The 25674-nt window shown below is 46.4% G+C and overlaps 1 protein-coding gene across 2 annotated transcripts; it reads left to right on the top strand.

The window, feature by feature from the left end:
• Window positions 1-609: 609 nt before the first annotated feature.
• SMAD4 (SMAD family member 4) lies at window positions 610-19018 on the top strand. Of its 2 annotated transcripts, XM_035560085.2 has the most exons (12): window positions 611-752; window positions 6358-6723; window positions 7722-7896; window positions 8322-8351; window positions 9513-9728; window positions 11294-11413; window positions 11576-11686; window positions 13244-13294; window positions 14532-14715; window positions 15696-15864; window positions 16441-16579; window positions 17634-19018. In XM_035560085.2, the coding sequence occupies exons 2-12, from the start codon at window positions 6475-6477 to the stop codon at window positions 17843-17845; spliced, it is 1656 nt and encodes a 551-aa protein (XP_035415978.1). In that variant the 5' UTR covers window positions 611-752; window positions 6358-6474; the 3' UTR covers window positions 17846-19018. The 2 variants fall into 2 exon arrangements, with proteins under 2 accessions (XP_035415979.1, XP_035415978.1); XM_035560086.2 differs by lacking the exon at window positions 11294-11413 and having other exon boundaries at window positions 610-752.
• Window positions 19019-25674: the final 6656 nt, after the last annotated feature.

The following is a 25674-nucleotide window of genomic DNA, read 5'->3' as shown; positions in this document are numbered from 1 at the left end:
GGTTTTGCATTTATGGAGTTTTCATTTATGGGGTTTGCGTTTGCAGGACTGTGCATTTCTTGGGGTTTCCTTGGTGAGGTTTGGCGTTTGTGGGGTTTTGCATTTGTGGGGCTTGGTAGTTGTGGGGCTTTGTAGTTGTGGGGTTTTGTAGTTGTAGGGTTTTGTAGTTGTGGGGCTTGGCACTTGTGGGGCTTGGCGCTTGTGGGGCTTGGCGCTTGTGGGGCTTCCATCCGCAGGGTTTGCCCTTAGAGGGCTTACGCTCGCAGGGCCGCGTACTCGTTGGGGTTTCACTCGGGGAGTCGCCTCAGCGGGTGGCCCTCTGCGGGGCCGCCCTGCGGGCCCGCCCTTTTCCAACCCCTCACCGCGCGGCGGTTGCCCGGATGTGGCGCATGCGCGGCGGCGGCCCGGACGTGTCGGCGGCGGAGCGCGAGCGGCCGGAGCGCGGCCCCCCCGCCCCCCGCCGCCATCACCGGCGGCCGCCGCCGCAGCCCCGCGGCCGTGACGGGGCGGCCGGGCCCGGCCCTGCCCTGCCCTCCGCAGCCGCTCAGCGCCGCCGCCGCCGCAACCCGGGGCGGGGAGGGCGGGCCGGGGCGGGGGGGCGGCTGAGGAGGAGGAGGAGGAGGAGGAGGAGGAAGGAGGAGGAGGAGGAGGAGGAGGAGGAAGGAGGACGAGGCCCGGCCCTGCTCTCCGCGCCGCTCCGCCGCACCGGGGCCGGCCCCGTCAGCGCGGCCGCGCCCGGAGAGCGGCCCCAGGTAACATCCGCGCCCGGCAGCACGCTGAGCCCCGCCGGGACCCCCCCCCCCCACACACACTTCAGGTCCGGGGGGCTGCCCCCCCCCCACCGGGCTCCCCTCAGAGGCGCCGCTGTCACCCCCCCCGCTGCCCCCTGTGGCGGCCCGGGGCTGTCCCAGGGCCCCTTGAGGGCACCGGGACCTCCGCCGCTAGGCCTGGTCCCAGCCGTTCACCGAGCTCCTGGCCGTGGTTTCCGTGCCCAGCTCGTCCCGGCCCTCCTCTGACCGCGAAGGAGCTCTTGGGATTTTGCTTCGTTGCATAAGCACGCGCGTTCAATCCGCCGACGGAAAGTTTGCTTTCCCGAGAGCCGGAGCCCGCAGAGAAGCGGTCAACTAACTCTCCTCCAGCTGCTCGGGAGCCTCCTTACGAAGGAGGCTCGGAAGGCTCCTCGCACAATAGGCGGTTGAGTTGGGAGCGAGGAGAACAAAGGTTCGCCGGGCAGCCCCTTGGGGTCCGCCAGGAACATCAGGACGCCGTTTTCCCCACGTCGGTAACCTCGCAAAAAAAAAAAAAAAAAAACCCGCTACTTTGGCTCAGGGCTGGGATTCGCCACGCTTCCTTTACCCAGAGTTGTTTCTTGATTTTTATTTTTATTTTTTTATTTTTTTCCTGAAGCTCGAACGCGGAGAACGTTATCCCCGCGCCGATTACAACGAGGAGCAGATGTTATCTCGCGCACCTAGTGCCAGGGTATCGAAACGTTGGCTGCGAGTGAGGAATCGGTGCTTCTGCCTGAGCGAGGCTCCGCTCTTGTTGCTGGCTTCAGCCGCAATTGTTTCCTCTGTTTGTGAGGTTCGGACAAATTGCTGTTTGCCCTCGCCGAGGGAAGCCTCCTGCGGGAAGATGGGGCTTGTAGGATGCTCCGAGGAAGAGCCCAGCCCAGGTTCTGTGGCAAGGGGCCCTGCCACCTGCAGCTTGCTGCACGTGGGCTCTTTCCCTTTTCCCCTTCACCCCTTCCTCGCCCGCCGGTGCTGGGATAGGCAGGGGGACGGGCACGGAGTCCCGCTGGGTGGCTCAGACAGAGCAGCTGAAAAGGGATTTGCTGCCCTTCCTCGTCTCGTGCTGTAACGTTCAGTGGTCTTCCTTCTCTGACCGTACAGAAGCCTGTATTGAAAAGAGGAGATTTTTGAGCTGGGTGCTTTCTCAAAAAACAACAACAACAACAAAAAACGAACCCCAACAAACAAAGGGAGGGAAGGGGAAGCCAAGATGCGAAGTGCACCTTTGTAGGGTTTAAAATCTGTGCACGCGCAGCTGTACCGGCAGAGTGGTGCCGCCTTCTTCATCCTGTCCTGCCCCCCGCCCCCGCCCCGCGCGCTCAGATCGAAAGGCGAGATAAGGATTTTGTTTTTCCTAACCGTGCGCTCGCTTTAAGTTGCCCCTCGGAGCTGTCTCAAAACTCTTTCTCAGTATTCTGACGAGCGCCGGCCCTCGCCGTGCAGAGCGGAGTTAGCATAGCACCTTTTTCGTGCTCTTCTCTCGCTCCTCAATGCTAATTGTTCTCACGTCTGCAAACGTTTTGGTCCTGTTCGCCCCGTGGGCGAGTAGATAACAGTCTGCTGGAAAGTCTCCGCAGTCGAATCGCTGCTTCGTATCTCCATTTAAACGCGAGCTGCCTTTTGTTTCGTCAGTTTATGGATTTTTTTTGGTTTTTCTTTCTTTCTTTGCCATCTGAATCACCGCTGCGTTATTGAAGAGCGAAACTCCGGAGCCGTGTTTTGGTGGTTCAGAGCCCTCCGCTGCACGCGCTGCTTTTCCGCCGCCTTTGTGTCAGGCTAATTTTGGAGGCAACGAGCTTATGCAAGAGCCTCGCTGGGCTTTTATTCGCGTGAAACGTTCTAGCAAGGTGGCAATTCGGGTGCTATTCTACTGAGCCTGTTGGTTCGCATTGTGTTAACGCTGCCTGGGATCAAAATGCTCCAAATCTGTGACGGGGATGGCTGAGAGCGGGCCTCGTGCTTTTTTCTTTTTTTTTTTTTTCCCCCCCCTTGGGTATCTTCTCCAAAAAAAAAAAAAAAATTCCTTTAGGTTTGCGACTTGGAAATGAAGTTTGATCGTTAGGATTTTAATTTTTTTTTTTTTTTTTTTGGCATTTATTTCACACCCCCGCCCCGGCCCCAGAGCGTCCCCTCGCCCTGCTATTTGGGATGCTCGTCGCCCTTCTGCTGAGCATCTCTGGGCTTTCACCGCCGTATCGGGAGCTTCTTGCCTGCGAGGCTGCTTCCCTTCGGCATCAAAAGCTTCCCAAAAGTCCAGCGTTACCCTTCCACCTACACAGAAACGATACTTCCGATTGTGCCGAGGATGCCCCGTGCGTGTATTTACGTAAACGTACATACACACATAAATATAACGCTTTACTTTTTAAAAATGCAGCACTTAACGTTTCCTTTTAAAACCTAAAATGCCAGAAATCGTGATTCGGTCACTCCTAACGACACCGCTCCTCGGCGCGATACGCCCAGCAAACAGCCTTAAGACTCTCCGCTTCTCTCTTGGCTGGAAAAGAAGCGGTTTGCCGTGGAAAACGAGGGATAAAACATGCTAAGAAAGCGACCTGGAGCCGGCTGGGGGGTGGTTCTTGGCCTTTCGCCCCTACCTTAAAGTAATTATCCGGTGGCATTTGGACCGGCACATTTTTAGACCCGGGTTCCTCGGTGAATTCGAGCCCTGCGCAGCTGCGCTTGGCTCCGACCCTACTGTAAACGAGGCGGGTAGTGTGTCACGGCCCCGGCGGGGTCGGGATTAACCGTCTTGCCCGAGCTCTGTCGGGTTGCAGACCGCTGGATCGTGTTCCTTCGCGCTGCCTTCCCGTCGCATCCCCAGCCGCCGGTCGTCTCCGTAAGCGTGCGGCGTCCCGGGCGTGCTTTGGGTTGGTTTTCTCCCCGGACTGCGAAGTTTGGCTTCTGCTGGAGGTGGGTAACGTGCTGAGAAGCAAACGGGCTCTTCTGAGGACGCAGGCTGGGCAGGAGAGTTCGGGTATTTGCTCAGCCCTGCACCACTCTCCGAGGGCAGAGCCCGGGTTAATTCTTTCTGAGCAGTCCGCTGAGATAGGAGCGTGTTTGCTGCGGATCATCGAAGGTGTTTTTAGCTACCTGGCGATCCTAGCTGCTTTTTTTTCCGGACTCGCCTCCTCTCCGGAGGATCCCATTCGCGTTACGGGACGTAGAGTGCCTTTTAATATTTGGTTTTTGTTTGTTTTTTTCAAGTTAAATGACTTTCCTCAAGGTAGTTTGAAGTACTTGGTGCCTTTTCCTCCTGTGCTCCGCTCGGGTCTCGTTACAGATGCGCGCGGGATCCTTGGAGGCTGCGTGAGGAGGAGCTGAGCTTTGCTCCAGCGCTGTCTCCCGCTGCTTTTGTCTTCGTGGTCCCGTCTCTCCTCGCCGCCCCTTGTCCCAAAAGTGGAATCCCGAGCTGGATGGGAGTAAGGTTCACGGGCACATCCAGCGGGCCCCGAATCACTCAAATACGATGTTCTGCCGAACGCGAGCCTGGTCTGCAAAGGCCGTCGGCTGAAAACATGCAGCAGTGAGGTGGCGTCGCGCTTTTCTTTGCGCGCGCGCGCAAAAGTAACGCGGTCAGAAGGTGTCAAGGCACCTCCTGAAGGCGGGACTCGATCGAAGATAGGCTCCTCGAGCCGTTTTGGTGAGCAGCTCGAGTCGCGGAGCGGGGCTTGTCTGCAAAAACGCTCTTAAATGCCCTAGGTGCTTCCCGAGAAATGTCACGGCGTTTATCGGTACGTCGCTAGCCGCTCTCTCGCCCGCTTTCCGGGGCTCCAGACCCCGAGATTAAACACGGGGTGGGGAGGGACTCGAAGGGAAGCCTCCCGAATTCCCCTGCAGTTGCAGCGTCGCAAATCCCCAACAAGTGGCCCGGCTTTGAAAAACTGCTGAGCACTCAGAAGCTCCTATTGAGTGCGGTGGCAGCTGGGGGGGGGGGGGGGGTGTGGGGGGGGTGTGACTCAACGTTTCTGAAGATCGTTCCGCTTAAACGAGGATTTGTTTGCTGGAGTTTATTCCCCCGAAAGCCGGCGCGCGAAGTTCTCATTCGTAGTTCGAGGGGCGCGGAGCCGCGTGCCCGATGCTAAGCGTTTGTTTCAGCCTGTATCCGGTCCCTTATTTCTGATTATTTACGCGTGTCTATCCGGGATGCCGCCTTACATTGAAGGGAAACGAGGTTCTGGCGAGCTTTTCCAGCTTCATGCGAGCGCGGGTTGCCATGGAGAATGACTGGCAGGTTCGGCTTGACTTTTAAAAGAGGCTTATTGAGTCGAAGCGCTGGAAAAAAAAAAAACAAAAACAACAAAAAACTAGCACCGAGGGAGAAACTTGAACGGCTAGGTAAGGCAATCCTGCTCAACCTTCTAGGGAATTGTTCTCCCCCGGGAGAAATCAGGCCCCGAAGCGTCTTTGCTTAACTTAGCGAAGAAGGCGCCGTTCGTTTCAGAAAGGTGTGGTTTTTTTAAGGAGAGTTTAAATTCAGCGACGTTGATGGTTCGTATTTGCTGCCAGTGTTCTACAAAGGTCGGAGCTGTGGCGGTGGGGTGAGCGCCTTCAGGCAGAGTTGGCTCAAAAGCAGCTTTTGGAAAGCGTTAGGCTCCCTTTTTTTGTTTTCTTGCGAATGCTCAACACCCCGCTGCCCTGTGTTTCTGGATAAAGCGCGATAAAATGCAATAACCGGCTCGTTCAGAATCGCCAAAATCAGGCCAGCTCTTCTAGTTTCGTGCAATGACTTCAGAAAGAGGAGGTCTGCTAGCTGCTACGAGAAGAATGACACAGCGACCAGAACCGGCTGCAAATGTTTCTTTCTAAACGAGTTGAAAGGCTAAAGGCGGAAGGGTGAGCTTACTCCTTGTTGTACATCTAGCGCAGGCAGCTCTGTTCGACAGAGACCGTTTGGAAATACGTTCTCAGTGACTTCGCTTGATTTATCTTGATCCAGAAGGAGCTGGAAACAACCGAGGGAAGAGATCCTGGAATTCTCGACTAAAAAGATACGAGCAGTGTTAATTAAATGGGAGTTGAGCTAACGGCCAGCTTTCGCCCTTCCGATTAGCGGAAGTCTGAAGTCGGCTCCTTGCTGACTTGAACTGACGATGAGCGATGATTCTGGTTTGCATCGGTGCTTCTTGGCTGTCCGAAATTCTGTTGAAATCAGCGCCCCCCCCCGATTCCCAGGCGATATTTTTTCCTTTGTTGCACCCCGCCGGTGCAAAACGTAGGAGATCGATGCCCCTGTCCTCCTTTTCCTGACGCAGCGACCGTTCATCTAATAACCCCTGCCTTTCTAGATGTACATCCTCCGTGTACATGGATATAAACTTTATTTAACTGCTGTTACTAGGGGAAAAACCAAAAATCTCATTTCTAAACCTGTGCAAGCAGTGTCTTAAGCATGTTTTAGCTATCACGGGACAAGCAATACAGATATTTTTTTTTTGATGTGCTTTTAATATCCTGCACTTAGCTTGAAAATAAAAGAAGCAAAAAGCCACAGACTTCCTTAGAAACATGATCTGCAATTTGTTAAAGAAACAATTCTAATGTAGATATTTTTTCCTCCTAGGTTTTACCAAGAGACAGTACATCTAACACTTAACTTGGATCATCTCTTGTTCATCAGCTTGAAAATCATAACAGCCCCCAAAACTGACATTTGATCTGAAAGAGAAAGCTGTGACAAATGGACAATATGTCTATTACTAACACGCCAACAAGTAATGATGCTTGTCTGAGCATTGTTCACAGCTTGATGTGCCATCGCCAAGGTGGAGAGAGTGAAACTTTTGCCAAACGCGCAATTGAAAGTTTAGTTAAAAAGCTAAAGGAGAAAAAAGATGAATTGGATTCTTTGATTACAGCTATAACCACAAATGGAGCTCATCCTAGCAAGTGTGTTACAATACAGAGAACGCTGGATGGGAGGCTTCAGGTTAGTACAAGTGAAAAATCAGATGTTTTCCTCCTAGCGAAGCTGGAGCAAAAGTGAGTGACGCAGGATCCTAGCGTGTTGAGGAAGAGTAGCTCTTCTGTCGCATTCCCCCCCCCCCCCCACCTCGCCCCCGTTTGTAGGCGTGTTTTTGTGGCTGGAGCTCTGGACTGCTGCAGTAGTTGATTTTTTTTTCTTTTCTTTTCTTCCCAAAAGGAGCAGAAGGTGGTGGATCAGCCGTTCTAAACGAGTGTGTGTGTGTGTGGCAGTAAAAAAAAAATAAATAAAAAAAAAAAATGAGCAGGGTCACGTAAACAAATTCGGCTGTTTATCCCGGTATTTTCACTACAAGCTTCTGTTCACTCTGTGTTGGTCAGCAGTGGGAAGAAAGACCCGTGATCCCTTGCTAAGGTACTCCGAGGAGTCTGCACTGAGGATGTACGTTAGCCTTATGTCGTCAGTACTCAGTACCTGCAGAGCTTGGGTTGCGATTTACTCGTTCCAGGACAGATGTCATGTTTGCTGGCTAGCTTTCTGTCTACCCTCGAAGCATTATTATTATTATTTTTTTTTTTTTGTCAGTATATAACGGATTGGCATTGTTCTCCTTGGAAATTCCTTCCAGTGGTAGGTTAGTGCCTCGTACCTCTTCTTCTGGGGCAAAGCTCCTTCATCATCCGTGGTGGGGAAGGTGAACATACACACGACATTAAGCACAAATTCTGCTTCTGCCATTTTGGACGCAGTCTTTTTTTTTTATTTATTATTATTTTTCCTTAAGAATCACGGTGTTGACTGAACCGTAGCAAAACCCTACCAGATACGTATTTCTGTTGAGCACAGAACTCGAGTAAACTGTACCACCTTTTTCCACCCCCCCCCATATTTTGATAACGGAGACAGGTTGTGTTGTTGGTTGTCCTCTTCCAGCTTTGCTCCTCGCTAAGTAAAGGGCAATGCCGTGCTACTTTCCCAATCAACTTTTGTGTCTAACTTTTTAGGTGGCTGGTCGCAAGGGATTCCCTCATGTGATTTACGCTCGTCTTTGGAGGTGGCCTGATCTTCATAAAAATGAACTCAAGCATGTTAAATATTGTCAGTATGCTTTTGACTTAAAATGTGACAGTGTCTGTGTAAATCCTTACCATTATGAGCGTGTAGTATCGCCTGGCATCGGTGAGTAGACTTTTGACTTCAGATTGGAACAGTGGTGGGAATAAAATGTCAAATGTTTTCCCTTTGAATGTAGAAAATAAAGACCTCGTTAGAAAGTTAACTTTTAATGATCCGATTATGAATTGTTCTCGTATGTTCTTGTACATCTTAATGGAATTATTCTTTTACCTCTCTTTCAAATTTTAAAGAACGGTTTGTGGCTTTTGTTCAAGCCTTTGTTTGCTTCACACACAGTTAATGTGCATTCTAGAAATAATTTAGCCCGGGGAGTTGTGTCGTGATGGAGGGGAACAGTATCTAACATAGCGTATAGTCTATAACAGCAATTTGTAAAGGCTTATAAAATTAATGTTCAAACACTGTTAAAGGTTATAATTTTCCACACACACCTCTTTTTTTTTTTCTTTCTTTTGTTTTTTTTAAAGATCTCTCAGGACTGACACTACAGAGTTCTGGTAAGTAGTTCTGTTTACTGTCGAGTTTCTATGGGGAATAAATTTTTTAAAATACTCTCCTGTATGTACACAATTTATTTCTACGTATAGATGGAGGATAAAGAGCAGACAAACGCCTTTGTCTCTCCAGTTTTGGAAAACAAACTACGTAGTGTATGAGAGGCAAGTGTATCGATAAATTTAACTAGAAGCCTCAGCTCAGTTTGCAGGTATATTCTCTTTCCATTGCCTGCAACTCATAAACCCCAACAAAATGAAAAAAGTACACCTGTATAATTAACTAATTAGCTGCGTTGGGTATAATAGATGCTTATTTAATACGTAGTTTAACAAGCAAATGGTAAGATTTGCAAATAATACATGTTCTAATGAATATGCGGTGGAATGAAGCAGATGATACTGTTACCTCCCTGAAAATTGAGAGAAATTGGACATTAAAGGTCCGGTGGATCTTACTCAGAAGTCAGATTGTGCAGCTGATAACTGCTGTATTTCAAAACAGATTTTTTTTTTTTCTTCCAGAAGAAACTCAAATATGAGAAAGTTTGAGTAATCCCGTATTTTTAGCACGTTATTAGAAGTATTTAAGCAAAAATGACTTAAAGCTTTTGAAGTGAAGTTTGATTTATTTAACTTAGTGCTCATCTCCGCTCATTCGTGTTGTTAGCAGTGTCTTCTGGAAAACAATTCTTTTGTACAGTATCAAAGCTTACTGGCCAGCAGTTAAATACATGACCTGTTTCCTTGTCACGCTGCTGTTTTTGGACCAGGAAGCAGAAAAATTACCGTCAGATTTTAATATCTGTAAGGTTGCTTTAAAAATGAACGTGGAAATTAATGTAGTGTAAGAGTTTTGCTTGGACGTGCTCAAAAGGATATATAGGAATAAGTTCTGGCGGCAATGGTAGTAACTTCCTTACGCTGTGTATTGTTTCTAGTCAATTTTGATGGGAGTTTAAATGAAATAAGTGGTTTGCTTTGCCATCCGGTGCTTATTTGTAATTGAAAAGGTGTTTCTCTTGGTGCTTCAGAATCGTTTACATAGGTTAAATTCTCCCCCCGGTAGTTTCATTAGCATTGTTACTGCTTGAAAGTAGTAGCGCAATTTACAGCTAAATCTTGAAAATAAGTTTGCTTCGCGTGTTTAAATGTTCTTCGCAGCTCCGTCAAGCATGTTGGTGAAAGACGAATACGTTCACGATTATGAGGCGCAGCCATCGTTGTCTTCTGCTGAAGGACATTCAGTCCAAACCATCCAGCACCCGCCGAGTAACAGGGCATCTACGGAGCCTTACAGCACCCCAGCCATGTTAGCTCCTACCGAGGCTAGCACTACCAGCACCACTAACTTTCCCAACATTCCTGTGGCTTCAACAAGTAAGACCATTGAGCTTGTATGCAATACTAAACCGTCAAAAACGTGAAAGCTCAGAGATAGCCACTGGTTTTGCCAAAGCAGATCTTGCTTTGGAACTATGCTGCTGCCAAACCGCACCGTTAAAGCGTGTGGCGGTATGGTCTGTGCAGTCTTGTAGGCGTTAAAATAAGGTCTTAATTTGCAGAGTAGTTTGAATAAGTTCGCCTGCTAACCCTGTCTTTTTTCAACGGACACTACCTGAATGTTGGGAGACTGTTTTGGATGCTCCAAAGGTTCGGTGACGCCATGTTAAGCTGTTGACCACTGACAAAGTATGGCTGTTAGGGGAATAAATGCTACAGGAACGGAAGAACCTTAATGTTTTCTTACAACAGCAAGTGGGACAACAGACTTATTAGTGGGTGGCAGCATAGAGACATTTCCAGACAATTCTTTAGTGTTCTGCTAAAACTGTTTCCCAGTTTTAACATGACTTTTTAAAAATGGTCCAACGTACTGCTAGAGTTGCAGCCCTGATTAATACATTTGTGAGTCCAGCGGGGTGCTGCGGTGAAGTTTTTCCTGCTGGTCTATATTTGGTCCAAGTGGAAGAATCTGGTTTACCAACATCCAAGCTCATTCCTCGGTTCAGGAGTCCCTGTTAGATACACAACGTCCTGCGGCCCTAATGTAGGAGAGCCATGAAGTGGGAGGGGGGTTTCACGTGCTCTTCGTCACTCTAATATCGAGACTGCGTGAAAGTAATGGATTTCACGTTATCAAATTTTAGGGTGACATGGTGTTTCAATTATGTTCTTTAATTTTAGGCCAGGACTTCTTTGTTTAAACCTAAAAATAGTTTGAGGTTTGATGTCTGTATTTGTCTCCAGTAGGAAAAAAAGAAAAAGGATAGGTGATTTAGTTGTATTACACTCAATAACTTTTTCTCATCATTGCTGTGATTGTTGGTACCAAGTGGACAGGAAAAAAAACAAAACATCGTTTTAAGTTTTAGTACAAGTTTTCAATGTGTTCAACTCCGCTAGCCAGACCAGTTGGAGAGTGCAAGTGTACTTGTGAAAGTGCTGATCAGTTTAGTGTTAATGGCTGAGCTGAAGCCTTACTGAATCCTGTTCACCTGTTCTTAAATACCTGTAGTTTTACTTTAAAGATTAGAAAATTCTTGGACTATTTATTTGGGATTAAAAACGAACAAACAAACAAACAAACAAAAAAAAAAAACAAAATGAAAACCAAACAAGTTTCTGAGGAAGGAGTCCAGTGATGTATGCAGCTGTGTTCCAGCACTTTTTTTAAAAATACTGTTCGATATGTTTTGGAGGAAGGTAGATTTAAGTGTCCTCCCTTGGGTGTCCCAGAGTCAAAACGAGCTGGTGCAAAGCATCTTGCTTCCAGTTTCCTAAGACACTCTGGTGGGTGGAAAAAAAAAATTCTGAAACCGAACTCCTAGGAAGCGTGTATTGCAGTGCCCTTAGTTGGGTGTATTTTCCTACCCAGTAGTGCTGAGCTCTTCTTAATTCAAATTTTGGAACGTTCATGAATAGGTAGTGTGTTCTTTTACCAGGTCAACCTACCAGTATATTGACAGGTAGCCATAGTGATGGACTCTTACAGATTGCTTCAGGGCCTCAGCCAGGAACTCAGCAGAATGGGTTTACAGCTCAGCCAGCTACTTACCATCACAGTGAGTATACACATACGTGCGCTCTTCTTAGCTTTCTAAAACCGGTTTCCAAATGTTCAGGAGAAATAGAGGATTTAGAAATGAGATGCAGGAAAAACTCCCTTAAAACCCAACCGCTCCTTTTTTTTTTTTTTTTTTTTTCTCCTTTTTTCTTTCCTCTAGATAGTACTACAACTTGGACTGGAAGTCGAACGGCAGCCTACACACCTACCATACCTCACCACCAGAATGGCCATCTTCAGCATCACCCACCTATGCATCCTGGACATTACTGTAAGCGTTACAGATTTTCAAATCATGTATTTTGTTTTCGGTTCGGTTTAATGGTGGGAGGGTCACCTGTGATTGGTTTTTACCCCCGTGTCTTTTTTTTTTTTATAGAACTACTGTTACTTTATTTAATATATTCTGACAGTTAAATGTAAGAACTCCTTGTACTTTCCTCATTTAAAGCAGCAGAGATTAAAAATTCACATAGCTCTAGTGCTCCCACCTATACTTTTGATGTATCCTACCTATACTTTTTCTAGCAGAAAGCACAGAATGCTCCCACCTATACTTTTTCTAACAGAAAGCATTTCCTTTCTAAAACCTCCATTTATAAAGCTTTGCAGTCTTGGAGTAAGACTGTTTTTTGTGGAAAAACAGTTGTCCAGAAGTTGATTCAGAATTTGTTGCTTGGATCTGTTTTTCCTTCAAAATATGGACATTGCTGGCTGGATATATTATATATATATAATAATATAATATATATAAAAAAAAAATATAATATATATATATATATATATATATTTCCTAATATAGTGCTTAACCAGTCCATCCGTTTGCAGCAGTGTTGTTAGGAGAGGGGAGAAAATAATCTGAGTTAATGCTGAATTTTCAGCTTGTCTTGATCAGAAGAATTGTTTTAGGTCCAGTTATTAAATTTCATTATTTTGCTCTGCTAGGATCCCACCTCATTTCTCTCCTTACTTGTCAGAAATACCAAGATTTAAAAACTTTACTGGTGCTGTAGAGACTCTATAAATGTTTTTTGTGTGTGAATGTAGCTTTCCATAATTAATGTTTGTAACTGGCTGGTGGTACCACACAGAGCTTTTCTTGGCTGCTGCCTCTTCTCACTTCAGAAAGTCGCATCTTTTGACACCTCCCAACGTTGTGCCTGTTTTTGACATCTTGTTGCAAAAGCTGCCGTTACTTATAATACTATGTTTAAGCCTTTTCTTCTTGTCCTCTGCTGCCTGCGAGGAAGCCAGTTAGTTTATAAAAGTGGGAAGAATTGACTGACCTTTACCGAGACCACATTCACTAGTTATTCTTTAGAAAACAAGTTCTCTGTGACTTTTTTTTTTCCATCTCCATGGAGGGTTTCGTATAGTTGACGCCATGGCATCCTGGGCAACCTGTTCTGTGAACGGGAAACTAATGAAGTTGGGTTTCTGACAGGTTTATATCACATGCCTGTACGCAGTGATTCTCTCCTTCCTTGATTTGTGGCCACATGTGAAGTCCTACTTGTATTACATCTCCCTAATGACATCTAGCTTCTTTTATCTCCTGGAGCTGGCTTGAGCAGCACAGTGAACTGTTACACTGCAGCCTTCCCTCCTGGGATGCAAATGGAGCTCTCTGCTTCTGAATTTTCAAAAAAACATCCAAGTGTGTAATTCTGTGGGCATTTTTCTTCTAGATTTGGCCACTTGATTTAGATATCACTGAGATTTAGAATACGTGGCATCCTCGCAAGTCCTTTTTTCAACCAAAACAGGTTAAGAAAGATCTTATTTTTTTTTTCCTCGTGTAAAACTAATTGCATGTTTTCTCTTTAAGGGCCAGTTCACAATGAACTTGCATTCCAGCCTCCTATATCAAATCATCCTGGTAAGTAAAACCTAAAATAGAATGCTAAGTGTTGTTGAAGCTAACAATGTTGTTTTGAATGTGTATTTTTTGTGTGTGTGGAATACTCTGAATTTAGTTGGAGGAATTCAAAAGGGGAATAAAGGAGGAGAGGAACCGTTTTGCGATGCCTTCTTTTGAATTTGGAACTCCGTGTTTTAGAAATAATGACAGAAGACATTAATAATATAAATTAACAATGACATAATGACATAATACTCAGACACACGAGTATTTATTTGAAGACGAAAAAACTTAAAGGAGTTCAGGCACCATGGTTTATTCTTTTCTGATAGAACAATTTAAACTTAGGAGAATTTCAGGTTTTAAGGTGTCTGGAGAGAGAAATTCATAGTACTTAATGCACAGACAGCAAACCTTGCAGAAGGTTTGACAAGGCAGTTGCTCCCAGCTAGCACTCGAGCAGCTGATGCACGTAAACAAAATCACTGTGTTCTTTATCAGGCTTCCTTGCTTGAGTGCTTGGGTTTCAGTAGCATCCTCTAAGGGATCAGGGTTTCTCTTCCTCGCGTGGTAGACCTTCTTCGAAGTACCTCCTTTCCTTTGCAGTCAGTTTTTAAAATCAGATGAGGTAGAAGGCACCTTTTTGCTATTAAGACATGCCATTTTGTTCTGCTCCCTTGCTTAACACTTCCTTGTTTTATCCGGTGTCTGACTTTCTTGTCTGCAGACAAGATCAGTCTGTGATCTTTGATGTTTTTGCTGCTCTGCCCAGCATTCCAAATCTGGTTTGCTTTCTGAGGAGGACAGAGAAAGCTGACTTCACCTGGGATGTAGTTACTTTTATATCTCAAGCCAGATTTAAGAGTTAGCTTTTACCAGCCATGAATAGTATGTGTATGTGCATACTGCTAGCTCATGCTCTAAAGGAGTACGAAATCAAATCATAAGGCCCAGGAATGCAGATGGCTTACAAAACACAACTGGAATTATAAACTGTACAAAGGCTTCTAAGAGCTTAACTACAAAAAAAACAAACAACCCTAGCGTTTGTGTGCTCAAATAAAAAGCAGCCCGTGTTCACGTAGCATGGGGTAGTGTCTGTGCTAGCAAACATTTCTCTGCCTATCCTTGCTTATTTAAATGTGCAGTGTTACTCTGAATGACAAATGTAGCTGCAGAAGGCCTACCTGGCTGTCTGTAACGGGTTTGTAGGTGTTCTGTGCGTTTCACTCAGTTAATTGTCTCTGTTCTTCAGCTCCAGAGTACTGGTGTTCAATTGCGTATTTCGAAATGGACGTGCAAGTCGGGGAAACGTTCAAGGTCCCTTCGAGCTGTCCGATTGTTACCGTCGATGGATACGTGGATCCTTCCGGAGGAGACCGCTTTTGCCTGGGCCAGCTTTCCAACGTGCATAGAACAGAAGCCATTGAGAGAGCAAGGTATTCTGCAGACCCCCAGAGCTCCAGCTGTTGGTGATACTTGATATTTTATTTTGTTTTTTTGGTGTGTGGCTCCCTTTCAGTACGATTTTTTGTTTCAAACTGAATCAGCCATAGGAGAATATGTCTTTCCAGGCCACTACTGTAATGCATTCAGAATGTGAACTGTGTGACAAAGAACGTCCCTGCTTTGCAGTAGCACATTGCTTTTCGTTGCTTTCAAAGGCTGTGCCTTCAAGGATAAAATTAGCAACTCGTGCCATTATGTATGCGAGCTGAAAATTAGCTCTCCATACCACAGCGATGTGAGAATGACTGCAAAATATAGATTTGTCAAAGGAACAAAGGAAGGTTGATAGAGAGCTAGCTGGAATTTTCATTCATTCTCACCATGCTCGCGCCAGGCTTTGATGTGGAAGCACAGAGAACTGATCTTATGACTTTTTTTCTTCTTCGGAGTGAAAAGGAATAAAACGAGTCCGTGTCTTCCGAACTGTTGCATTGTGACAATCAAAGCGCTGGATTGCTGCGGCGTGATCCAAATGAACATACAGTTCTGCATGAAAATGTGGCTTTGTGTATGCGCTCGAGTTACTTTCCGTGCTAGAGTACTTGTGGGATTTTTACACTTCGGAACAGAACCCCGAATGTGTTTGGTATCCCAGCTCCGTATTGTCAGCGAGTGGGTTTCTTGCTAGTTGAATACCATCGCTTCTGCATTCTGTGTTTCCCATATGTCTTCACATGGCGTTACAGATGGTTTTTGACTTCCCAGATTTTGTATAACCGCATACTATGTTATACTCACGATAATAACTACAGTTTCAAGTCCTCGTACAAGTGGAGTGTGTTTGTTTTTACTTTCGAATGTAAACTAGGGTTTCATAGCCTCCTGGAGAATTGTTTTATGATTTATTTAGTAAGGGGTTGATTTATAGCTTATAAACACGGGTGCATTGGAACTGTTTTTTCTTTTCAAGGTTGCACATAGGTAAAGGGGTGCAGTTGGAGTGCAAAGGAGAAGGTGACGTGTGGGTTCGATGCCTCAGTGACCACGCGGTCTTCGTTCAGAGCTACTACCTGGATAGAGAAGCAGGGCGTGCGCCAGGGGATGCTGTTCACAAGATTTACCCAAGTGCATATATAAAGGTTGGTTTGATGTTCCTAGAGGAAAACTGTGGGGGAAGCAGCATACTTTCTGTTCTTGCAGATCGTAGGGAAGCTATAAGGCACTGAAATAAATCAAACTTGGAGTCAGAGACTTCGTTATCATCTTAGAATCATCAACTTCACTTTTTTTTTTTTAAAAAAAAAAAAAAGTAATCTTCAGGGAAAAAAATCCATTTGACAAGTCACTTTAGAGTCATTAAAAAAATCATCTTAACTGAAAGTATCCTCTAGGTACCGTGAAAGTAACTAATTTTGTATTTTGTCAAACAATCTCCATCTTTTAAATTAACTGCTGCCAAAAATTTAGCATATTCTTAAAAAAGCGCAAAGTCTGACAAAGTTAAGCCGGACTTGCTGGCATCTGTTTTTATTTGTATGCCTGTTTTCTGGAAATCCTAGAATTTAATAAAAATTGGGATTTCACCAGCCTGTGACTGAAGAATTTATTGTGGAGAGCAGAGAGGTCCAGTTTATTGGAGGTGGGAGCTGAGGAATTCTTTCCTTCACTGATTTTGGTAAACCGACGGAGTTCAGTATTTATTTTTTTTTTTAAAGGTGTTTGATTTACGCCAATGTCATCGTCAGATGCAACAGCAGGCTGCCACTGCTCAAGCTGCTGCTGCTGCTCAAGCTGCAGCAGTAGCAGGAAATATCCCCGGACCAGGATCAGTAGGTGGAATAGCCCCAGCCATTAGTAAGTAAATTAACTGCTTGGTCTCCTTTTTTATTCTTCCTTGAAAACAACGCAGCTTTCCCTCATAGCAGCACTCCCCGAAAACGGTACAAATGAACTTGGAAGGAGGTAACAGGATCGGGCGAGGTTGGGCTGGGGTGGCATCATGGTAAGTCTGTATTTGTTTACTTTGTACCCGGCCCACACACCAGTTTTCGCTCCAAAGTCTTCAGAGGATATTGGATAAGGAAGCGTCTGCTTGTTGTACTGCAAGAAGCGTTGCCGCTCAACAGAAAGCGTGTTGTATGCAACGTCACGTAGCATAACTGGTTTACTATAAGCAGAGGTACTTTAGGCTGCTTAAACCTAAGCCTGAAAAATGATCTTTGAGCTGTAAGCTCGTAAAAACGTTACTGAAAGTAATGGGGAGTACTGGGCCACAGAGTCTTTCACTACTTTTAGGAAGACTTTAAATTTATAAGGTTCTTAAGAAGAAGAGGAGGTTGTAATGGTGCTTTTTGTTTTTTTTTTTTTTTAAGTTATGTTGGCCTAGAGTTTTCTTAGTTGCTAAATTCTATGCCCTTGATATTACACTTAAATATTTTTTAAATGGTCAGTACTAAGGTGTGTCAGACTGCTTTATGTGCCATAGTATTTTCTGGGTTCCTTGTGTTGCCAAACGTAGCTTTCCAGCTATGTTACAAAATGCTAAAGGCATTTTTGGGAAAGTATTTGAATTTTCTTCTAGACGTGGTTGTGATTTGAAGTTTGCCAGCTGTGTTCATTTTTTTTTATTAGACGAAGTAACTACTGTAACTGTTAGATCCAACTTTTTTTTTTGTATTTTAATACCCTTTCAAGATTACAGCACGATGAAAAAGAAAACTTGTTTGGAAGAAATGCAAAATAATTGCTGACTTGTGGTGATAGAGATCTAGAAATATCGATTGGCCTTGGCTGTGGTGAGAGGGACGTGTACGTGGAGAAACGAGCAAGCAAAGAGGAATGGCTAAACAAACAGGTGATTAAAAAAAAGCGTGTCTGCGAACACTTACTTGAAACCTCTCCTGTCTAGGTTTGTCAGCTGCTGCTGGAATTGGTGTAGATGACCTTCGCCGCTTATGCATACTCAGGATGAGTTTTGTAAAAGGTTGGGGACCTGATTACCCAAGACAGAGCATCAAAGAGACACCGTGCTGGATTGAAATTCACTTGCACCGTGCCCTCCAGCTTCTAGATGAAGTACTTCATACCATGCCTATCGCAGACCCACAACCTTTAGACTGAGATCCCTCTGCTGCACTGCTGTGGGCCATTATATTGTGAGGATGGTGGATTGTAAAATACAATTCTGTTTATAACCTGAAGATATATTTTACTTTTTGTTCTGCTTAATCTTCTAAAACCGGGTTTTAAAAATGTGTTTGCCGCCTTGCTCTTAGCAGAAAGAAACTGAACATGCAGAATTTGGATTTCAGTTATTTTCAGAACTTAATTGTCATAATACATGGCTCAGGGCTTAAAGTGAAAGGTAAACGCCTTATAGAGAGACCTTACAGTATTGGGTTTGTTCCCTTTGAAACTTTCCTTCTCTATTATGGCATCTTGGGTGATGAGCCTCACAGGAGCCTTTTGTATGCAGAATATATATTATATATATATTTATATCTGAAAATTCCTTCTAATAGTTATAAACATTTACGTTATAGCAACTTTAAAATTCCAGCTGATTTGTGATGTTCTTTTTAGGGAACAATAGTTAACAGAAGACTTCTTTATTTTGTTGACTATCTTGTTATGATTTTTCCAGATTAAAAGGTAGAAGCTGCCAAAAAAAAAAAATTGAGGGATGAGACATGCATTGTTGGCATTGATTAAAAATAGCAAGGAAAAGAAACGTCGCTTTTCCTTCACTAGTTTTTAAAAAGATATCTTAGATTTTTATTTATATAGACACATGAGTTTTAAAACACTAAAAGAAATGGATACTTTCAGTGCTGGCACTCAATTTAAATATCATGAAATACCCAGTCTGCAAAGTTGCCACTGAAATTGCGTAATGAGTACCTAATGGCAGGAACGTATTTTCATAACTACTACTGACTTCGATGATTTTACTCGAGTAAAACTTGGCAGGTATTTTAAAAAAAAAAAAAAAAAGAGAAGTTGCATGACTCTTTTTACTTGCATATGCCATTAAATCATGTATAATATTACATCGATATTTAGGATCCAGTTTTTGTATCTGTTCACCATTTCCACTCAGGGCAAGATGGCAAACTTGTTTTTATACCTCTTGGTTATTTTAAGCCCTATGCCATCAACGACCGTATCAATTGGCAATGACTTTGTATAGAGAATTTATAGTAGAAAAAATGCAAATGTATTGACTGTATGACAGATACAATATGTATGCTTTCTCTCTAGTTAATAGTATAAATAAAATTATGAAAACCCTGAGTTTTTATAAATTTAGTTTGCTTTTATTATATAATTCTGCACCTTGAAACCGTTGATCTCGAATGATGGATTACTTTCCTTTGCGAGACCAGCAGCAGCAGCCAATAGCGGTAGGAATTTGTGTTGGTTCACGTTTGCCAGGAAGCAAGTCCAATTTTTCTTCCTTCCCCTGCTTCTCAGTAAATGAAGATATCTCTTTCAGCCCTTTGATGGGGGAAGAGGGAACAGGAAATCCATTTCTTTCACCATGCGTGCGGGGAGATGGAACTTCAACAGGCTAGGAGTACGTGGACTCCAGCTCAAGCGCTGCCTTCAAGCTGTGCCAGTTGGGTCTGCGTGCCATGCCTCGCTGCGCTGACCTGGCAGCGCTGTGGTAGCGGTTAACATAAGTGGAAGTCTTGGAAGAGATTGTTCAGAAGCTTTTTGCCAAGTTTCTTGCATAGTTTCAGGAATCTGTAGAGGGCTATGACACACTGCGCTTAGGTATTGCTTCCCCCATACGCTGAAATTCTTGTGAAAGAAGACAGCAGGCAGTGGTTCTGCTCTACACGTGGAAGCACAGATGACTCCAGAGCGATGGCCAGAAATGGATGAATTTTCTCAGTATTTTCATTAACAGCGTTGCTTTCTTCACGCTGACTCCTAAGGAAATCACATTTTCTTCTCCTCTCGTGTGGCTTCTTCTTGATGTTTGGAAAAATCAGTGTTCGCTTTCCTCGAGGCCTTAAGTTTAGAACCTTTTTTCATTTTCCATTCTCTCCTAATGATCTCGTTTGTCCAAGCAGAAGAGCAAGCCTCAGATTTTCAGGAACGCCTGCAGTAGAGGATTCTGACTGCATCCTTAGAGAAGCCTGTTAACAAGGGAAAATACGTACCTGGGTTATGCTTCGTCCACAACAGAAAACTTGCTTTGGTGGAAGAAATGAACAGTGACTACACCTTCTCATTGACCTCTACGTTGAATTGTCTGCCCTGCTTTTACTGCTGGGTGTGAGGCGCCTCTGATTTTGGGAATTGGTTATAGTGTTCATTTGATCAGGAGTCCACGAGCTTTCTCCCTATTTAACTTCGCATTTTTGCAAGGTGCTTGTCTTGGTGAATCTTCCGTATGTGGCCGCTCCCCAGAAATCCTCTGTACTTGTTTGCCTTCTGAGCGTGCCACGTTTTTATAAAACAATGCAAAAATGCTTCTGCCTGTTGGTGTTCTTGCCTCGATTAGTCTAAAAGAATGCAGCTGATAAGACTGTAACAGTCTCTTGCAGACATTTCACAAGTTTCCCTAGCTCTCTACCTGCAGTGAATGGTACCAACGACAGTATTTGGATGGCCAGAAGCGTTCAGGATAGAGCAACAAAATAACATCAGAGGAGTTTATCAGAAACAAGAAATCGGGCTCCACATCAGAAGAAATCTGAGGCAGTAGAAATACTGAAATGACATTCATTTTATACTCCTGGCAGTTAACAATAAGATGCAATCATAACCGCTAAAAGGGCAAAATATGAGAACCTCGTTCTTAGTTTTTAATATTCCTTTTTTTTTTTTTTTTAATATTCCTTTTTTTTTTTCTTTGTTTCTTATGACAGGGCATAAAAGACAGCGCATAATGGATTGCAAACCCTTCAGCAGCACGTCGAGTCTTTGACAGTTTTGCATTTGTGGCTTTCTCTGGGATTCACAAAAGAGCTGCTGCTAGCTGACAGCTCTGACGGTCCTCGTGCACGCTGTAGGCAGGGATGTCAAGAACGCCAGAACTGCATCTCCTCCAATGTCTCAAATTCAGTGAATTCAACAAGTATTTTTTCAGCTAGCAATCTCTTGCCTGCGATCCTGTTCCCATGTCTGCTGTCTTGGTTCTTTCTATGAATTAATTGGCCCTGTGATTGTTGCCCTGAATTATGCGTTCCTCAAAAAACCAAACCAAAACAAACAAGAAAAAACCACGTTGTGCTACAATACTTTAATTTTGTTTCATGTACTGGAGAGCTGGGATTGCCACTGAAAGGTTTAGGTGGATTTTGCTGTGATACTGTTGGTTTTGAAAGCGATGAAATTTAATGGGATGGAGATGTAGAAGGAACCTTTTCAACAGGATGGTGTGAAAATACTTAGGGCAGCTCTGTGCAACAGGAGGCCACGGGAAGGAGACACAACTGCCAAGTGGTGCTGGTTAGAAATAGTCGCTCGGTTTGGTCTTTAACCTCGTTTTCCTGGGCTTGCTAAGAACGATGTGTGAGCAACCTGGCCCTCTGGCTGCACCACAAATTGCTTCTTTGTTGGCTCTCAGACCGGAAACCTGGGAAGTTCTCTGGCTGCTGTGTGGAGGGACCTTGTACGAAGGACGTGCCGCGCTCACCCGGCCGCAGAAGAGCTCTGCAGCAGCAGTACTTACTGCTCCCGTGTCCAGCTCCTGTGCCTTACCTTTCAGACCATCTTACTTCTTGCGACACTGCTAAAGATGACGGACAGCGTCCTCTCCGCGTAGCTCAGGAACGACTGCCTCAACTGTTGTACTAGGAACCGTCAGGAAATTCCTACGCCAGTGTACCTAGGGGGTTCTCCTGCCTCTGAACCCTTCCGAGGTTGTTTACGTCTTGACGGTGGTCTTTATCGAGACATCTTTAATCTCTTCTTGGAAGAGTAAGCGCTTTAGAAGGGACTGTCTCCGTGATTTGCATCCTTACTCTGCTGCGCGGCGTGGCTGGGAGCGCCGGTCACTTCTTTAATGCAGCCAATTAAAGCCAGCCAGATGGGTCTTCCTCTAAGTGGGATTCAGACTTCATTTAGGAAATCCTCTTTCTTCTCCCCCCCTTCTCCATTCAGGCCCCATGCGACTTAACAGCTGCTCTATAAAATTAGATGTTCCGTTGGCAGATAGTGCAGCGGACACACCATTTTTGAGAGGTTACAGCAGTGTCTCCGTGGGAAGCACTTCTCCACCACTCAGCACGTAGGGTTTCCATGCTGAACGTGTCCCTTCAGGGTGTGATCCAGCTCCAAAGCATGGTCCTCAATCATATATTTCTGAACATGCTCCACAAGGTGTGATCGTGCTGAGCTAAACTTGCCGCGTACGATGCTGCCGAGGTCCCCACGAACTGTGGGGCCGTGCAAGTCGCACTGGGTGAGACCTGGTGGGAAGTAAAACTGTTACTGCCTATGGACCCCAAGAGATTTCAGCGCTGTTGGCTGCTGTTGTGCCTAGCGAGCGATGCATCGCTCCGAAATTTACGGGACTTACGTCCTTAAAGGTCACCAAAACCATCTAGTGCTTTCTTGCTCCAGCACCTTTTTTCTGTGTCTTTTTGGTGAGGTTTGGTAGCACTGCTGAGGTGTGATTCAGCTGGATCGAGAGCCGCGAAGTACCCATAACCCAAAACTCACCGCGAGAGGGTTTTTTTGAGCATGAAAGCCTAGTTACACATTTATCCTTTTAGCCATTGCCTTTTGATAAGCGGTCAACAGAATTCCCAGTAGTTCCTTTGTAGCTTACTGTATGTTTTTCATTAGACCTAGTTTGTGGATAATATACTGTAGTTAACTTTCCTGAAATTCTGTAACAGAGTATGTTTTTGATTAAAAAAGGTAAAGATTCACGTCTTTGGCTTCTTTGTTTTATTCAGCGGAGAGCTTTTACCCCGTTGCTGGCTAGCACAGTGTTGTTCTCCGCGGCTCCTGGTCTCGGAGTCCCGTGGATGCTTTGGTGCAGCCAGCATGCCAGGCTTTTTTAAGCTGGCGTGGCACAGCATTTTTGTGGGTTTTTGTATTAGTGGAAGTTATTTCTTTAAGGCTGCCAGCCGAGCTGTGCGGCGCGAGAGAGCATTGAAGTGGTCTCAGAGCAAAGACCGGAGCGGGGATCTGCAGCGACGCCAAGTCTCTGCGGTCGTAAGTGGCAGCGGCTGACGGGCATCCCGTGGTGAAAGGTGTGCAGGAGCTCTGCTCTGTCTGCTCCTGCAGCCGTGGGGGCTGCACAATTCCTCCTGGTACCAAACGCCAACCACCACCAGGCATAGGATGCAGCTGGAGCAAAGCTCCTTGTATGCAATGCTCCAAGTCTCGGCTGATTTCTTTAAGCGACCATATCCCATGGCTAGATAAAGGGAAAAAAAAAAAACAAAAAACAACAGCACAGCCCTCCGAACCCTGCTGATTTAGGAGCATGAGGTAGGGAGAAAATCCCGACCTGCCTTCAGACCTGGTGGCCTGCTCAGCTCCAGCAGGCTCCGGGGCTGCGGCGCTGGCTGCAGGGGGACCCAGGGCACCGAGGCGCCGTGTCCGGCGGTGCGAGGCCGGTAGCCGTGAGGCTGAAGCACCTCAAGTTCTCCCCGCAGATTAATGCCCTGTGGTCGAGGCTCTCGTGTTTAGTTACACAGCCCATCTGTAAGCTCATCAATCTCCGTGGAACAGCAGTTGCAGCTCCTCACCTCTCAGAAAGCTTTCCAGAGCCTCCCTCCCTGCGCTCTTAGCAACCCTTTTATATCTCCTGGCTGGCCGTGAGCAACGTAAAACCATTTGTGCTCACCCTGCTATGATCCTCCACCGTGTCCCCTCCGTACGATAGCACCGAGCATCCTACTGCAACTAGAAATACAAAATGTATCCTAAAAATCACACCTGCATCAGCCAGCTGCCCGCTATGAACATTTTTTCCCTTCCCTGCTCGACCGTTTCTAGCAGCAGCCGGGACTGGTGCCGGCCTCTGTGGCATTTCGCCCTGTGCTATCCAATTTCAGTGTTTCTGGTGGCAGACAGAGTTTGTGTCACCGTGTGTGGGGTTCCAGTGCTCGGTACCGCCGCTGCTTGTCACCCTCCTGCCTGCAGCTCGGTGGCACGCGTCTCGGCCTGCATTTGTGCAGACACTCACGTGTACGTTCAGCAAAAGCGAGGCAGCTAAACACGAAGGGCAGTTGTGCAGCTGTTTGTGGCTTTGCCGTCTGCAAGGATGCTCGTGCTGCTTCGTTAAGCAGGGAAGCTAAAAAAAAAAATAAAATGCCATTTTTAAAGCAAAGCAGAGGCTTTTTAGTGCACACAGCTCTCAGCAGGATGGCCACAGACATGCACGTGCCCCATCCTGGGAGCCGCCGGCCAGGTTGGCAGGGGGGCAGAAAGCCGGCAGCCGGCTTGGCGCTGACCGCATGGCAGAGCCGAAGCTGCTGGCGGTGGAAACCCCACGGCTCTGCCCTCAAAAACCTCATCGTGGCAGGGGATGGCAGAGGGGGAGGACAGCATCACCAGACAGGTGCAGTGAGTTGAAATCCTGAAATGAAAAAGGAATGTATTTTTTTTTTCCAGACTCTGTGCGGAACGGAAAACATCCCCTGTGGCACTTAATGATTGTCTGTCACTTAGCCGTCATTTCGTGTGTGCTTTCTCCTGGATGATGTCCCTGTTGCATCACTGCCCTGCATGCAGGGGACACACACGTGTGTATTGCCTTGTCCCATGTGCCAGGATTGCAAAAACCTCCCGACAGAGCCGGGTGGGAAGTGATGGGTGCAGCTGGCCTGGATTTGTGCTCCTTTCCGTGTGCTGCAGGTCTCTGTCTCCATGAACAGGGCAGCCAGAGAGACCCTGAAGCCCTCTGTGCTCAGCCGCTGGAGCCCTGGTTCCCCTCAGTGTCCCTCCCCGTGACGCAGCACCTCCGCAGCTGGGGGCTTTGTGCCACCCAAGGGGCAGCCCCGGGGCCACGGCTGCACCCAAGGGGGTTTTTGAGGCTGCTGTGAGGCACTGAACACCTTGGGGAGGGGCAATGCCACTAGATGTCCTTATTGCTCCATTGGCAGCTGCCAAAAACACCTGTGTCCTGTTTGGGGAAAGGGGCCAAAGCCCACCCAAGGCCACGGCAGCCCCTCAGCCCCTGCTGAGCAGGCTCAAGGTCGGGGGGGGTGGCATTGCAGGGACCTGGTGGCTTTGGGATCAGGGCCATCCCACAGCGAGTGAGAGCAGCCCTGGTGCAGCCATTTTGTGGGGACACCGCAGCCAGGCGGGGTGGTTTCACTGCTCTGTGCCATCAGGCTACGCCTTTCACAGAATCATAGAATCCCAGAGCCATTAGGGTTGGAAAGGCCCTCTGAGACCATCTGGTCCAACCATCCCCCCCTCACCACTGTCACCCACTAAACCACGTCCCCAAGCACCACATCCAACCTTTCCTTGAATGCCCCCAGGGACGGTGGTGACTCCACCACCTCCCTGGGCAACCCGTCCCTGTACCTATGCACTCTTTCTGACAGAAATATCTCCTCATTTCCAACCTAAACCTCCCCTGGCACAACTTGAGGCCATTCCCTCTCGTCCTATCACTAGTTATGGGTGAGGAGAGGCCGACCCCCAGCTCCCCACACCTTCCTTTCAGGTACCTGTAGGGAGCCATGAGGCCTTCCCTGAGCCTCCTCTTCTCCAGACGAAACAGCGCCAGTTCCCTCAGCTGCTCCTCACAGGACTTGTGTTCAGGGCTGCCACACGTCCCAGGCTTCCTCTGAAAGACCGACGGAGCTTTGCTGTTACGGGGATAAAACACCAAACCCACGCAGCCCAGTGCAGCTCGGTGAGGGCAGTTTCACGGCGTGTTGGGCCTTCTGAGGGGAATTCTGAGGGGACGCACTGAGGGCTTCAGCTGCTGTGGCACCAGGGTGAAACTTCGGATACCCAACTGC

Source organism: Cygnus atratus, chromosome Z (genome assembly GCF_013377495.2).
Source record: "Cygnus atratus isolate AKBS03 ecotype Queensland, Australia chromosome Z, CAtr_DNAZoo_HiC_assembly, whole genome shotgun sequence".
Classification (NCBI taxonomy): domain Eukaryota; kingdom Metazoa; phylum Chordata; class Aves; order Anseriformes; family Anatidae; genus Cygnus; species Cygnus atratus.
The sequence above is the reverse complement of the archived record's forward strand: the minus strand, read 5'-3'. Positions and strand labels throughout refer to the sequence as shown.

Bases quoted from the DNA above. Each gene is read 5' to 3' on its own strand.
- SMAD4 (XM_035560085.2), top strand. From the start codon at position 6,475: ATGGACAATATGTCTATTACTAACACGCCAACAAGTAATGATGCTTGT. The intron at 9,729-11,293 runs GTAAGACCATTG...TTCTTTTACCAG, and splicing joins CATTCCTGTGGCTTCAACAA to GTCAACCTACCAGTATATTG. The intron at 11,414-11,575 runs GTGAGTATACAC...TCTTTCCTCTAG, and splicing joins GCCAGCTACTTACCATCACA to ATAGTACTACAACTTGGACT.